This window comes from Austrofundulus limnaeus, unplaced genomic scaffold, assembly GCF_001266775.1.
Source record: "Austrofundulus limnaeus strain Quisiro unplaced genomic scaffold, Austrofundulus_limnaeus-1.0 Scaffold3, whole genome shotgun sequence".
NCBI lineage: Eukaryota > Metazoa > Chordata > Actinopteri > Cyprinodontiformes > Rivulidae > Austrofundulus > Austrofundulus limnaeus.
The window spans coordinates 533,903-550,112 of record NW_013952405.1 but is presented as its reverse complement, the minus strand read 5'-3'; the positions used below and the strand labels follow the sequence as shown (position 1 = coordinate 550,112).

General features: G+C 39.5%; 2 protein-coding genes across 7 annotated transcripts in view; both read right to left on the bottom strand.

Annotated features, from left to right (window-relative positions):
* Window positions 1-8,241, bottom strand: part of LOC106522941 (glutamine-rich protein 1) — a 15,238-nt gene extending 6,997 nt beyond the window's left edge. The window contains exons 1-8 of one of the 6 annotated variants that reach the window (XM_014016211.1): window positions 7,483-8,241; window positions 7,124-7,408; window positions 3,622-3,711; window positions 3,414-3,554; window positions 2,565-3,338; window positions 2,295-2,490; window positions 2,018-2,172; window positions 441-555 (exon numbers count right to left, since the gene is read on the bottom strand). In XM_014016211.1, the coding sequence (XP_013871665.1) occupies window positions 441-555; window positions 2,018-2,172; window positions 2,295-2,490; window positions 2,565-3,338; window positions 3,414-3,554; window positions 3,622-3,711; window positions 7,124-7,375 (1,723 nt within the window). In that variant the 5' untranslated portion in view covers window positions 7,376-7,408; window positions 7,483-8,241. The remainder of the gene's footprint in view (window positions 1-440; window positions 556-2,017; window positions 2,173-2,294; window positions 2,491-2,564; window positions 3,339-3,413; window positions 3,555-3,621; window positions 3,712-7,123; window positions 7,409-7,482) is intronic. The other 5 variants (XM_014016218.1, XM_014016225.1, XM_014016205.1 and 2 more) reach the window with 5 other exon arrangements.
* Window positions 8,242-10,660: 2,419 nt separating this feature from the next.
* The window catches only part of qars1 (glutaminyl-tRNA synthetase 1), a gene marked incomplete in the record, with an annotated part of 11,851 nt that continues 6,301 nt past the window's right edge, over window positions 10,661-16,210 (bottom strand). Inside the window, 12 exon segments of the mRNA XM_014016193.1 lie at window positions 10,661-11,091; window positions 11,175-11,300; window positions 11,390-11,456; window positions 11,542-11,669; window positions 11,931-12,023; window positions 12,112-12,213; window positions 12,324-12,470; window positions 12,549-12,636; window positions 13,982-14,119; window positions 14,212-14,304; window positions 14,414-14,653; window positions 14,731-14,809. Coding sequence (XP_013871647.1) covers window positions 11,041-11,091; window positions 11,175-11,300; window positions 11,390-11,456; window positions 11,542-11,669; window positions 11,931-12,023; window positions 12,112-12,213; window positions 12,324-12,470; window positions 12,549-12,636; window positions 13,982-14,119; window positions 14,212-14,304; window positions 14,414-14,653; window positions 14,731-14,809 — 1,352 coding nt within the window.

Below are 16,210 nucleotides of genomic sequence, written 5' to 3'. Positions count from 1 at the left end.
TCCCCAGAGATTGGAGAGCCCAACCCAAAGTCCCCAGGCTCAGCTTCCTCAACAGAAGGCATGTTGGTGGGATTGAGGAGGTCTTCAAAGTATTCCGCAATGTACCATCAGCAGAAATTTCCTGTCACATTTTATAATCATGCAACACCCTCTGTTGGTCAAAACTGTACTTGAATGTTTGAGCAAAGAAGCTGTTCAAACTCTGACGTGTTTTGTGACAGCAACACTTATGAGGCTGCAGTCAGCTCAAAGTATAATACCTAAAATAAATACAAACTCCTGCAAGAAAACCACTGTGTGTGGAACAAAACCAATCCTAAATGTATGCAACTATATCACAGAATGAAAGATTCAGGGGTAGATATTTGTGCCATTTTAAGTACGGGTTTGTAAAATCACAATTTTGAAAAGACTTTTTCAAGACCAACTTTTGGTCGCACCTAGCGGGTGAACAGATGGTCTCCAGGGCTCCAAGATTTGGTGCAGACTCTGAGCAAAGCGAGTGTAGTATTGATCTGAGAAAATGTCGTCAACACGACCGTTATCAAACAGATACTGCAGGAAAAAGGGAAAAAGACAAAATGCAGCCTATTAGAGTTACTACAACAAAGTGTATTCAAGCAAATCACAGTAAACATCAAGTGACAGATGCAGGGACGAACATGCATTTTTTGATTTAGTACAAATATTTTGTGACTTGACAACAAAACATCTCCCATAAATGAAACAACAATAGAACATTAGGTGATGATCAGTAGTGGTATGGTTTCCATGATGCAGAAAAAGTGAACAGAAACATAAAATTTAACAAACAAAATGAAATCCAGAACAAAAGGCAGAATCTCACAGAATACGCTCATCTGAGCGAGTAAGTAAAGTTTCGGGGGTATTTTGGCTGCTGCCGCCCCGTGTACCTGGCGTTTCCTAGTTATGTGAATGTGGGGTGGGCTCTAATCTCAACACCGAAAAAAGGTAAGCAAAGGTGAAGAGGCATGCTGAAATGCCAACGCCCTCCACAATATTAAACAAATGCTAAGCTTACTGCAAAGTTTAGGGAAGAACAATATCCCCAGCAATTTTTATGAATCCGAAGAACAACTTTTCTGTAGTTCTGATGCATCTCAATAATTTTTACATTAAAAAAAACATTAGGTCCTCTAGATGAGGACCTGAGTTTTTTGTTGAAAAAAAAAATTATCAGCACACACGATCAACTGGATGTGTAAGAATACATGTGACGATCGCTGCCAGTCTGACTCACTTCAGAAACAGGAGAAGAAACAAGCTAGCACAAACCAGACACGCCTGAAAATTCTTCAACGTTCAGCTATATGAACAGAAGGGAGGAGTGAATTTCACATTTTGTTGCTACATGTGCAGAATCAAGATATTCCTTTAGAAAAAAAGCAAAAATTAAAAAATGAGCATAGACGATATTCAGTAGGCAAGTGTGCAAAAATTGTTACTGTATGTTTTTTGTTTTTTTATGACATATTTTTACGTTAAGTTCAACCCCAAAGCATTTTACTATTTACAAAAAGTATAACTTTTTAAAATGTGAGATTCTTTAACATGATATTTTTGTTCTTTAAAAGGCAGGCAAATACAATGTTTTGCTGAACCACAGCAATTTGTTATATTTGAGAAAGTGAAACAATAGACATTCAGTTTTGAATTCTGTGATTATTCATTTATTTAGTATTTTTTGGTCACTTTATAGTTACGCACTTTTTAGGCGCGCGCGTGTGTGTTAAATAAATATGGCAGTTTTTCCATAACTTCAGTTGAAATGGTTCTTATTTTGTACAGACTGTTTGCCTATGGAATGTATCCAGTGGGGCAACTCAATAAAGCAGGCATAATGTCCCTGACAGGAGATAATTTCACCTTAATATCGGTTTGTAATATCGGTTAATATCGTAATCAGAAATTAAGTGTTAAACAATATCTGCATATCGAATGTCGGCAAAAAGTCAATATCGAGCATTTCTAGTTACGTTGCATGTGGGTAACTCACTTTCTGGATGCACAGAAATATATAGTAAAGAACATCAGCCTCGTATGTCTCTTCTTCCAGCCCCCGGGCCTCTGTTGTCATTAAAGACAAACCCATGCAGAGCTCAGCAACAGCACACGACACCAGGTCCTCTTGGAAACGAAGTGCCTGGCGACCTAAAGCAAATTAAAAAAAAAAATCAAAAATACTGTTATTTAAAAAAATGCAAAGGGCAAATTTCATCTGCCTAAAAGATTATTATTATTTTACTACTCTACAACAACACATGCACACTTACGGCCAATAGGGGCCAGTTTATTCTTGTCTGATTTGTCCAACTCTGCGTTTTTCCTCTGAGCCCACAGCCGCCACACATCCAGTCCCTCCTCTGGCTTCACAGTGGCCGGCAACAGCAGCTCCTGCACCTGCACCTGCTGTTGACCATGACCGTCCACCTCTGCAACCACTGTCTGGCCCTGCTCGGACAATAAACACTGGTCACCCAGTTAGTTTAAAAACATGTCTCACAGGTGAGAATTGCAACACAGCTAGATTTTTCTGTATTTACCTGTAGTTGCTGTGCGTCCTGACTTGACAGTCCTTGTGTGTGCAGCACCTGCTGCTGTGGGTCCCAAATAAGAGACTGAGTAGTATTAGAGTAGCCCTGTACAGCCACGGGAATGTGGATGTTGCCATTCGTAAGCTGGGCAGAGAAAAGTGTGTTTGCAGCCAGCGTGTGCACTACGTCTTCCTGGCTGCCCATTCCTCCAGAGCTTGTTATGCTGGAGACAGCCTGTGCCGTCTGACTTTGACTCGCAGGGTTTTTCAACTTGTCATTTTCAACAGTGACTTGTGTTGGCATTGTGGTCATTGTAGTGTTTGTCCCTGCCACCTGCACTGTCCCATACGCATCCTGGGGAATTGCAATGTGCGTCACCTGCTCACGGCCTCCAGACCCAGCTGGTGCTGAATATACAGGAATGGTCCAGGTCTCACCTGTGGAACTGGTGATAGTACCAGTAGCGCTGTAAAGGTGGGAACTATCCACAGTTAGAAGGTCTGGCCTCAGGGACACATAACTTTGCTGCTGCCCCTGGCCCTGGGGGATCGCTAAGACTGTGGCTACCTGCTGGCCAGGCAGGGCGTAGGACACGGTGATGGGCATGTCCACCTTACGCTTTTTGGCTGGCTGGAGGACACCTGCTCCTTGAGACGTGGCAACTGTGGTTCCCATCGCTCTTCTCTCTGCACCATCCTGCTGCTGAGGAGGAGAGAGGGCCCCTACTGTCTGGATCTGGATCTGCTGACCTCCAGCCACAGCTGCCACCAATTGGGCTTGCAGCTAAAACAACAACAATAATTAGTGGCAAAATTATCAATTTTTCTACAGCACTGTGTTGTTGTTCTGTGTGCATACCTGTTGCTGCTGTTCTTCTGTCAGGTCCCCAGGCTGAATGAGCTGTGCAGTAGTCACCCCTTGTAGCTGCTGATGGGAGCCAGCAGGCACTTGGAGGACCTGACCTAGCATCTGGCCTTGCTGTTGGCCTTGAATCTGCACCTGAACAAAAAAAGACCATCAATAACAATTTTTTTTGGCAATGCATTGACACAACAAAGAAACTGACCTGTACAATTTGTTGTTCTGTACTCTGCTGCACAGCTTGTTGTGATGTAGCCTCCTGAATCTGCTGCTGTGGTTGGACCTGCACCTGAACCTGTGTTGGAGAACAGTGCTACTTAGAAAATGTCATTTCTGGATCAGTGCTCTTTAAAGGGATAGTTCAGATGTTTTTAAGTGAGGTCCTGTAGAGCTGTTACAAACAGCTATTAAACTTTCTGCAGTAAACATTAGGGCTGTGTATTGGCAAGAATTTGGCGATACGATACATATCATGACAGAGGGGTCACGATACGATATATCCCGATATATTTCGATACTGTAAACAAGCCGATATATCGCGATATTTTTGGTCCAAAAATTCTATTAAATAAAAACCTCTTACTGGGGGTAAAAAAAAAAAACGAAAAACCAAAATTCATTGTCTCAGAAAATTCTAATATTACATAGACAWACTTTTGATACATTTAGCTGTGTTCTGCATTTTATGTGTTTTATTTTATTTGTTTCATATTTCATCCATGTTTTCAATTATTAGACTAAATTTGCCAATAAACACTTTGAAAATATATTTTTTGCAGCTTTTCGTTTTTAATATTAATTTACAATATGGTCACCCAACACTTAACAATAGCCTTTATGTTGTCATAAAGTTCAGTAAACAGATGATATGAAGCTTTTGCACACAGAGTTTCTGGGATCAGCTGACCTGCATCCAGAACGTGATTTGCATAACTGTGGGTCGAACAGCAGGGCAGGTCCTGAAGAAAACCAGTTAAGAAATTGAGAAGCTAAACGAGTTAAACCGTTTTTGAAGCGAACACAGCAGGATAAAGTATATGGACTTTGATGCGATCATCAGCCGGTCTTTGAGAGCAACAGACAGAGTTTTATGTCACGGGGGGAGTGCCAAGCTCACCCGAGGTGATAGACGCATGCGCTATATGCGTAYCGTGAAACCTGACTACAGTTGGAAAAAAAGAGCGCAGAAGACACTTAATTTGTCTTAAAATACAGACAATCTGACAAATAAGTAACTGTTTGTAACCTTACCTCAGCTTAGAAGGCAGAGGGTGTCGGTCTTTTCTGCTCAGATTCAGCTATCGGAGCATGAAGCTAATGTTTACTCACAATGCTAATGCTCTCTTACTCTCTGGTGCTCGAGGTAGAGGAGCCAAATGGCTGACTCACTGCTGCCAACTAGTGGTCAGAGGCTGAACTACAACGTAAAAATGAATGGCTGGCAGGAAAGTTGACATTTTAAACCTTAATAAAAAATCGATACAGGGCTTTAGAATATTGATACAGTATCGGGAAATGAAATATCGCGATATTTCAGTGTATCAATATTTTCTTACACCCCTAGTAAACATATGTCTGGGTTAGGGCTGAATGATTAATCACATTTGCGATAATCTCGCGATATGTTAAAATGAGATTTTCTAACTGCACAGGCTGCAATTTGACTGGTCATATGACTTGAGAGTGAGCCGAGTGGAGCAGTGTTGTGAACTTAGCGACATTGTCGCTAGACCTAGAAGCTTTTCAGACCCCTGTAGCGTCTTTTTTCCCAAAAAGCAACTAGCGACAAATCTGGTGACTTGTCCTGGTGTTTTGAGACTTTTAGAAGCTTTGGTGACAGCACTGTTCTCCATTTCCCCCACGCGAGTGGTGCAGTGAGCCCTCCCCTTTGCATACGCAAAGTTGCCACTGCTCTTGCCTTGTTTCTAAAGCAGGATAGAATATTTACTGTAATGTTTTTTCTCTGACACTGTCTTTCTAAAATAAATCTCTGGACCCAGCTGTGTTTGACTCACAGATCAGTCACTGCTTCACCTCCTCCTCCCCGTGCCTCATGACATCTAACAGTCTGCAGGTTAAATTTAAGATTCTCACTTTTTCATGACGTTACTGGCTGGAAACCAGTCAGCTTTATTCTTTTTATATTTATATAATTTTTTCTATTTATTTATAGACTGTCCTGTGAAGTTCAGACTGTTTAGGAAGTTCACTTAACATGTTTAATATCATGTTTCATGAAACAAGAAAAACTGAAAATGGTGAAAACATAAAGCCACAGATTTGTTTGCTTTATTGAAATCTGTGCTTTAATTTATTGCTTCTGTTTGTTAAAATACTTGAGAAGACATAAAAAAATTATTGCATATTAAATCGCAATTTAAAGATAAAAAAAATCACAATTATATTATTTTCCAAAATCGTTCAGCCCTAGTCTGGATAGTCTGAATTTTGAAGAATCAAAACATTTCTTTTATGGCTGAGTCGTGCTACCTGGAGCTTCTTTCAGAACCAATTTCACTGAGTCAAAGAATGCAAACCTCCTAAATTTGATAGCAGTTTAAACAATTGGTATTTTACAGAATTTTATGCTGCATTTATTTTAAAAGGTTACGCTAACAGTTTTACTTGCTTGTTTTGTTTGGCGTGTTCGTTTGTGCTGCGCTCGGGGAAAAAAAAAAGAAAGAGAACGACTCGCTCCAGACCCAGACTAGAAAGCAGAGTTTAAAAAGATAGTCAAACCGTGAAAAACTTATGGCTTGTTTGTTTGTACTGAATGCGCTGCTGCACTCGGTAAAAAAAAAAAAAGAGGGGAAAAAAACCCCGACTCGCTCCCAGAGCCGACACCAGGAAGTAGAGTTTTATAAAGATAGTCATTTTGTGAAAAACCCATGAATGGAGATAAAACAGACGTTGTACACGGAGAAATCTGACTGATAAAAACCGTGGAGCTAAACCAGGACAGATGTGGATAAATATGTCTGGTGAGTGACGAGTTTGACTTTTTTTTCTGCATTATCGGCTGTTGCGGGGGAACTCCATGCAGTGACGTATGTTTCAGGGAGAGGAGTTTCCCGAACTCGGCGTGGGTGTGTCGTAGGGACTATGAAAGGTCCATGCGAAAACGACTGCCGAAAAACCACATGACCGCGTGTCGACCCGTCGGCGTGAGTATGTTTCAGGCTTTAGCTTAGTAGAGACCTAATAGAGTGCTGTGTGAATGGGTAAATGAAGACACAAATTGTATTGTTAATCGCTTTGAGTGTCATGGATGGATAGAAAAGCGCTATGTTAGTATAGTCCATTTACCATTTATCTGATTCATTAGTGGCACAGGTGTACAAATTTTAAATATACAGCTTGCTTTAGACAATGAAGATTTTTTTTGAAGTCTGACTAATTCGAGATGTCAGCAGACAGTTCTGAAACAGGTTCCAGCCTGACCAGCTATTAGGTTGTCTCCCCGTCTCTCAAATTATCCACACTGATCATGCTCTGACTACCTCTCCCTCTCTCTCTCTCTCCCTCTCTCTCTCTCATTTTGCATTAACACAATCTTATTTACAAAAATATCTTTGAAGGATGAATTTCCAAAACCATAACGGGTCAACTATAAAACTTATGGTAACACATCCTGAAGTTTATTTTAATCAGTTCAGGCATTGCTTCTTATTTTTTAAAGAACTATAAATCTTAAATTGTTCATTTACCGGACACGCCAGTTCCAACAGCGACCCCGCCACTTCTGTGCTGTCTGTGTAAACACAGTTGGGCTCTTGTTGGTAAATCATGGTGGTAGTAGTGGTTGTGTCTCCACTTTGTTGGTTGAACTCCTGCAGGGCATCTGGACCTTTATTGGCCAAGGACTCCAGGAACTCCTTCATGCGATGCTGAGGGATGCTCCTAGCTTTCTGCCTCACCAGCTCCTCATAGGAGCTTGCACCATCCATGGAGTTGTTCATTGCTGCAAACAGTGCCCTCTGCTGAGGTGGTCCCTGTACAAAAGGGGAAAGTTTCAATATATTATATTATCCCCCAAGAATCTGGGTTAGAATTAATTTTTACAAACCAATTACAAGAGAAGGCAGATTAATTTGGAGAAATGGAACAAATGCTGTGTTGACATCAAGCTGACCTCAGACCGGTGAGAACAGAGATCGTAATAGGAAAGGGTTAATTCCGGCTGAGTGTAAACGAGATGGGACAAAAGCGCGGTCACTTTCTAAATCTGACGCTGTACTCGTAGTGGTGATGAAAACATAACTGTGTGACACGGGCAAGCTTAAAACAACTGTTGTTATTGTTTTGGGCACGGTGTAAGAACTGGACAGCTGATTACACAGCGGGCCAGGTTAGCCAGTTACACGGCTAACTAGCCGCGTGTTGTTTGCAAAACATAGCTTATTACATCACTTCAAAAATAAACGCGAAAGCGAATGTGCCCGACTATGACACTTAATTCGCTTCGTTGCATAAGACGAGGCGCTAAAATCAACAGCCTTGGGGGAATCCTCTTGTGTTGGTAACAGAAATGTTTCTGGTTTCCCCACAAAGCTAACAAGCTAACATTAGCAGGCGCGTTGACTACCTCTCTTAATTGGCTGAGGTCGGAATCACCACGTAGCCCTTATTTCCAACGAGCAGAAAGCGAAGTACTGCTGATAATTTCGGTTGGTACTTAAATGTTTTAATTCTTCTTGGCTGTCCCCCAGACGATTAGCGGTGGTATTTCTTTCTCTACACTACTCGTATTTCGCTGGACGCCATCTTACAGCAGCGCCCTCACCAATAAGCGACCGATTTGTAAACTGACCCCTGCTATCGCGATATTTCCAACCCGTCGTATCGCGAGAACATCTGTTTACATGCGGCCTTTTAAAGGCGACTCGCTGGCAAAGTGTACAGCAGGAGCAGGCAAGATGTCAGTCCACCTTAAAACGCAGTTATGCCAGAATGACGCTCCCAGTGGTTCACTGGCTACGGAATATTTTAAGGTAGTACCTAAGAGATCCGCTGAATATTTGCGTTCTACTCAAGATGCTCCAGGCAATTGAGGGTTAAATCCCACATAGAAACAGTGAGGCATGAGTGAACCTACACTACACCAAATACACCTGTATTTGTTTATATTGCGTATAAAATGAGAAAGATCATGACATTCAGTTATAATTCTTTAACAACCTAACAGCTTAGAAAAACATATGTTACAGCTTGTTATTTTTGATATTAATAGAACCCCCCTGCACAGAAACAGCACTATTTTAGACACATTCTAGACAGTTTATCAGCTAAAAAAAAGTTAATTTTGGGGTAAGTTACTCTTTAAGAACAGTGGGTGGGTTTACACTGACTGGTAAAGCACAGAGATTTTCCTGTGATGAAACAAAACCAACATGACAGTTCCACATTAGATCTGTTTATAAAAGTAGTAGGAGTCCATCTCAATCCTAGTCTGTGTCCTTCCTACACAATGCTAACAATTTGAACAGGTATCTGAAGGCTCATGGGTGGCAGGAAGTGCTGGGCTAAGGAAAAGCAATTGTGGACTGTGGATAACTGGATGAAAGTCATATTCAGTGATGAATCATGAATCTGCACTGAGCAAGGTGATGACGCTGAAACTTTTGTTTCGTGCCGTTCCAATTAGATTTATAAAGATGAGTGCCTGAAGAGAACATGCAAATTTCCACAGTCATTGATATAGGGCTGCATGTCAAGTAAAGGCACTGGGGAGATGGCTGTCGTTACATCTTCAATAAATCCACAAATTTATGTTGATATTTTGGACACTTTTCTTATCTCATCAATTGAAACAATGTTTGGGGATGATGAAATATGTTTTCAAGATCACAGTGCTATTGAGCAAAAACTGTGAAAACATTCCTTGAAAAAAAAGACACATAAGATCAATGTCAAGGCCTGCAAAATAGTCCAGATCTCAATCCAATTGAAAATCTTTGGTGGAAGTTGAAGAAAATGGTCCATGACAAGGCTCCAACCAGCAAAGCTGATCTGGCAACAGCGATCAGAGAAAGTTGGAGCCAAATTGATGAAGAATTCTGTTTGTCACTCATCAAGTCCATGTCTCAGAGACTGCAAGCTGTTATAAAGCCAGAGGTGGTGCAACTAAATACTAGCGATATGTTGTTCTTTTGTTTGTTTTTCATGATTCCATAATTTTTTTCCTCAGAATTGAGTGATTCCATATTTTTCCCTCTACTTGGCCAAAAAAAGTAACTGTTACTGACTGCCACTTTTTATTCTTGATTTCTTTTAGTGTTTCTTAAAGCCAGAAAGTTGCCATTTGAAATGACTTGAGTTTTGTGTCATGTCTGTGATCTTTTTTCTACAAAATTAAACAACTGAATGAACATCCTCTGAAGCCGGTGATTCCATCATTTTTGTCAGGGTACCTGGTCCTCAAGAAGCTCCAGGCAGGTGAGGGTTAATTCGCACATACAACAGTCAGGCATATGTGTGAACCTACACTACACCAAATACACCTGTATTTATTTATATTGCTTATAAAAGAGGAAAGATCACATCATTCAGTTATAATTATTTAACAACCTGACAGCTTAGAAAACCAACTGTTCAAGTGTTGGAGTAAGGACAGAGTGAGATGTAGGAGGAAGATGTGCTGTGACTATCAAAGAGGGAACAGCTGAAATAAGTAAACCAATAACCATTTCAATATGGCACTGAACAGACTATTAGATCATTAACATTAGTTCACAATAAGTACTAAAATATAATTTTTGGCAATTCAACATTACAATAGCCACTTGTTTTTTAAATAGTATTTATTTTTTTTTTGTTAATAGAACCCCCCTGAGATTTAAAAACATTGGGCCTCATGCAAGAACATGTTCGTATTCTTATCCTAAATTTTTCTTACTTTTGTTCATACGAAGGGTTCGTACGAACAGGTCACGTCAGATTCAACAAACTCTTCTATCTTCAGGAAAAGTGTGTAAATGAGCTGCGTAAATTCCACCTGTTCGTATCCAGCTGCTCGTGCATGCGAGAGGAGATTAGCATGATTACCACCCCAAAAACACCATATGTTTCCTGTCTCGGATACCAGGAAGTGTCCATTCATAAAAATGACAGCGAAGATTAAAAAGAAAAACTTTACGAGTTCAGAGATTGAAGTCCGTCTGTCAGAGATCCAGAAAAMAAAATCTGTCATTTTTAGCAGCTCAGCTGTGGAATAAAAAGAGCTGCTAAAAGTATAAACAACTGTGTTAAATCATTTTCATTTATTCAGAAGCCACACCGTTGTGATGCGTCAGCAATTAGTACTTATTTGATGCAAGTTGCTTTCATTCTAAAAGGAATACTTTGTGATTATCACTGTAGCAGATGTAAAAGTAGAAGAAAATAAAAGGACTCCAAACACTGACTGGTAAAGTAGAGAGACTGATTTTCCTGTGATGAGATCAAAACCAAGACAGTTCCACATGAGATCTGTCGTTTATAAAAGTTGTAGGTAAATATAAAGGCATATATTATGAGTCCATCTCAATCCTGATCTGTGTCCTTCCTGATATTACATAATAACAGATGCTAACAATTTGAACATGTATCTGAAGGCTCATGGGTGGCAGGAAGTGTGGTGATGACATCAGATCTTCCCAGGGTCTTCTTTAAGTGTGACCGTTCTGTTGAAGATGAGCTGCAGGAAAACAACAGATTTCAGCTGTAAGCTTTCATCTGAAAACACATTTTGAATGTCTTTTTGATTTATTGTCTTTATACCTTGTCAACAGTGCTGTCAGGATCCAGTGAGAAGTAACCAACTCTCTCAAACTGGAACTTGTCAAAAACCTTTGCTCCCTTGACCGAGGTATCCACTAGGGCATCACTGATGACCTGCAGGGAATTCTGAGTAACAAGAAAAGAGGAAATAAATAGATGACACAAATTTTAAGTTGATCCAAATGTTACTACTGCAGAAATTAACAAGCACTCACAGGGTTGATATCACTCAGGAAGCCATTGGGCACTTCAGATGGATCTTCTGGATGTTTGTGCAAGAAGCTACAAAGCAAGTGACAGGTCTTATTCAGACAGAGATTTAATACTGAGGGTTAGCTGTGAATGACAGTCATCACTTCTGACTTACAGTCTTTCATAGAGACGCACTTCACACACCAGCGGCTGGCTGACCCAGTGGATGAAAGCCTTTGGTTTCTCCGCAGTCTCAGAGCTGCAACACGTCACCTCCAGTTCCACCACGTTACCATGAGGGTCCTGACAACCAGAGAAGTGGGGGGAAACGTTGGAAATGTTTTTTTATTTGATAAGACATAAATAAATTTCAGTAGCTGCTCCATATCAGTTTATTGGATATGCAAAGACTCATAAGTCTGAACAAATTCTTCAAAATAGTCATGTTATGAGTAAAAAAACAGGGATTTTACCAAACAAAAACAGTAACACACTTTCATAATTTAAAAAATGTATTTTCTACATCATTTTGTCATTAGGAGCTAAAATAAATGTACATCTTACCTTGATGACCTTTTGAACGGCGATGACATACCCAGCATGCCTCAGGCCTACAGGCTGCTCTGGAGTCAGCCGCTTGTAGCCTTTTTCCATCACCTGAGAAGTGTGAGCAGGTGATTCTTTTCTGTCCACAAACCACACTTTTATGTGCTCGAAACACTGCTTTTGTTTTTATCTTTCTAACCTCTCTGAAGTCGCTCTGTTCAATGAAGATCGTCCTTGTAAACGGAACCGTGTGGGAGCCCTTAGACTCATCAGCAGGGAAGTTTGGTACCTGAACATCCGACTAAGATTAGAAGACAAACAGAAAGATGATTTCACATTGTCAATATGATGTAATTAGAGAATAAAAGAACTCAAGAATGAGTTTGATGTGCTTTTTTCTAAAGAACAAACCTTCGAGTCCTGAGGAAGGTTAGTTATGGTGACTTTGAGCGGCTCCAGCACAGCCATGACTCGAGGAGCAGAGTCGTTCAGCACATCTCTCACACATGACTCCAGCAGGTGGGGTTCAGTCGTTGTCTGGGAAACAGTGACTCCCACCTTCAAAACAGATGACATATTGTCATGCAACAGGATCTTGCCTTTACATTTCAGGACATCACCATTCACTCTGTATACCCGAGCACAGAAGTTGTTGATGGCCTCTGGGGGGAAACCTCTTCTCCTCAGAGCAGTCAAAGTGAAGAGTCTGGGATCATCCCAGTCTCTGCAAAGAGAAAAACATTCATTATATTCATAAAAATATATGTAGGATTATAAACACACACAAGTACGACATGGTCACAAAAGTAGAGACTTAAAAATGGTTTGAAGTTACTTCTGACACGATGCTTGGATTTCCTCAGCTTTAATGGATGTATGTTATCTTAGTGAGAACCCGCTGTTCTTTCTGTCAAAGTTTCAGGTTTAAAAGTTGATCATAAATATCTGAAAATTTAAATTTAATACAGAATTCCAAGATTTTAAACAAGGTTCTGGTGAAATAAACTTGTTTGTATTTAAAACAAGACTGATGAAATGTGAAGAATATATATTTTTTGCGTTGTTGTTGTTGTCGTCGTTGTAATAATGCGTAGTAATCGTAATGAAAAAGTTAAACTGGTTTTCACATGAGCCTTAATTGATGGTAGCTACTCAGGGTTTTTAAAAAAAGTTAGGTGCTGCTTCAGAAGTGTCCCGCTGGTGTTGGACTTATAGCACTTATGAGTAACAAATGAACAACTTACCTGAAACATATGTGAACCGATGCATAAATTATTTGTAGCATACCTGTAACTTTTGCCTCACTTAGCAGCACGTCGGCTTAGGCTGACAAATTTTGAGCGTGTTCAAAATTATTGTCGGGCCATCATTCTGACAACCTATTCACAACGTACACCTAACTTGTACAACTTATAGCAATATGTTGGACAAAATTGGCATAAGTTGTCTTAAACGTCATAGTGTGACAGGGCCTTTAGACCTGCAGTGTGAACGTATTATTTCCCCACTTCCTGATGCACGCTTTGAAATCCCCTGGTCTAAAACATCCAGTGTAATTCAATGCCTCTGCTCTGCAGATCTATTAGGGGTAGGAATCTTTTACCATCTCACGATTTGATGGAGTTCTAATCTTTGGGGCCATGATTCCATTCAAAATTGATTTTTCATTCAAAATGGATAGTGTGAGCCTGCACTTTTGTCTTGTTCCCAAAGTGTTCATATTTTCTATGCAAACGTTGCACACAGTGAAGCTCATGTCAAACTTGGACTTATTCAATAAAATTAATAAGACCAAATCTTTGCCTTCAACAAAGACAAGGCAAGTTGAATCTCTTTTTCCTCCATTTTTGTAGTTTTCTCTTTGTTCTGTTTCTTTTTCTGTGCACGCAACTTTCCATGTTTAAAACCTATCCAACCCTACATAAGGAGACTCAGGAGCAGAAATTTAAAAACTACAGTCGTATCTAAATAAAAGCAAGCCAATTTATAAAATCAGTGTTGATGTACATTATAGAATGATGATGTGAAGTAATGCTTACATTCTTAATATCACAAATATGCTTCTTTACCTGACAACACCGGTCTCAACCAGTTTAATGATCTTCCTCTTGGACACAACAGTGTAGGTGAGGTTCAAGCGTCCGTATTCCCACTGAACCGGGCAGTACAAATCCAGAGCATTACACAGCCAGTAATAAGACGAACGTCTGAAGGACAATTAAAGAAAAAAAATTAATTCAACTCGTTTCAAACAAATGTTAAAATGCAGTTCATAAAAGATCAAATGCCACATTTATACCTGGCTTGAAACTCTTTAGTACAAAGTGAATGAGTGATGTTTTCAATAGAGTCACACAGACAGTGGGTGTAGTCGTAAGTGGGGTAGATACACCTCAAAATTAAAAGAAATAAGTAGGCAAATGTTATTATTTGCAAATAGAAACATTAAATTTGGAGATGAAGCTAAAAGATAAAAAGTACAACAGTTCAGATTTCCATACCATTCATCTCCTGTTCGATGATGAGGAGTGTATTTGATTCGGTACGCCACAGGGTCCATCTTCCCATCCTCCATGACCATCTTCATTCTGAGCGTGACCTCTCCCTCTGCAAATATTCCCTTCTTCATCCTCTCGAACAACACCAGCGACTCTTCGACAGGTCGGTCTCTCCATGGAGATGGAGGAACGTTATAGCCTTTCAGCTCCTCACCCTTCTGATGGCACACGTATGCATGACCCCTACGAAAAACAAAGGATCAGAAATTCACACACCTTTCAATGCAAATTCACACTGTTCATCCTGTATCATCACACACCTGCGGATAAGGTCCACGGCGAGGTCGTACAGCATTTGAAAGTGGTCTGATGCGTGTGTGACGGCATAAGGTGTGTAGCCTGAGGAAGAATGGCAGAACTGATAAGGAGTTGGATTTATGCACACAACGTGCCAACTAGGGCTGAACAATTGCGATAATCTCTCGTTATGTTAAAACAAGATTTTCTAACCACACAGGCTGCGATTTGACTGGTCATGTGACTTGGGAGTGAGCCGAGAGAAGCAGTGTTTTCAACTTAGTGAGATCTAGCGGCTTTTGAGACCCCTCTAGTGCCTTTTTTTTTTTTTTTTCAAAAAGCTTCTAGCGACAAATCTAGCAATTTTTCCCTGCGTTTTTGGAGACTTTTAGAAGCTTTGAATACAACACTTTTTCAGTACGTCAAAAGCCACCAATAAGTATCACTGCAAAGCCTTTATAATCACAGAGTGACAGTCATTCAACTCGTTTATGGACACGTCTGTGTTTTATTTATAAAAATGAATGTTTAACTATGAAGAAATGCCAGGCAGGAGAGTATCCCCCATCTGGTGGTGAAACTGATCATTTTCTGAACCACAAACCACAGAGAGAACTCCGCCCCCTCATTTGCATATTGGACCATGAAATAAATCGTCATGAAATAGCCTGAAATAGTAAAACTGCATGAAACAGTAAAATGGCATTAAATAAAAAGGGAGTTCAAAATAAAAGTCCCTGAAATATGTGAAGTAGATTTACAAAGTAAAAGTTTCACAAAATAAAACTACAATTTGAAATAAATAAATAAATGTAAATATAAATAAATAAATAAATAAATAAAAGTAAATTTTTATTTTATAAATAAATAAAGACATGCTAAAATGTATTATAATTGTATTGATTTTGTTTTATTTCATAGGAACATTTATTATTTAATGGAATATTTATTTATACTTTATTACATTATTTATTTATTTAATTAATTTTGAATGAAAGGGCTCTCCATAGTCCTCCCTTTGCCTCATGATATCTACAGTCTGCAGATTAAATTTAAGATTCTCACTAATTTAATTTATATAATGTGGATCTAAGCATTGAAGTCATAAAATTATTTTTATTTCTTTGTTTAATTGCAGTTCTAAACATATTTAGTGTTTTTCTTCCATTTTTTTCTCTTTAACATCTCTCCTATAACTCAGATCACAATTACTGGCAAACATATTAGGTGATGATGTAATCTAGTGACTTGAGTTTGATTTTCCTAGAAAATAACGAGTCGGTTAAAGCAGATGTTTATTCTTTTTGTTTTTTGCACTTTATTTTTCATGATGTTACGGGCTGGAAAGCAGTAAGCTTTATTCTCTTTATATTTATATTAGGGGTGTCCCGATCCGATATCAATATCGGATATCGGTCCGATATCAGCCAAAAAACGCGTATCGGATTTTATCGGACTGCATAAAAAATGTCCGATATAAGCGCTCCGATATTAGCAGTCCGT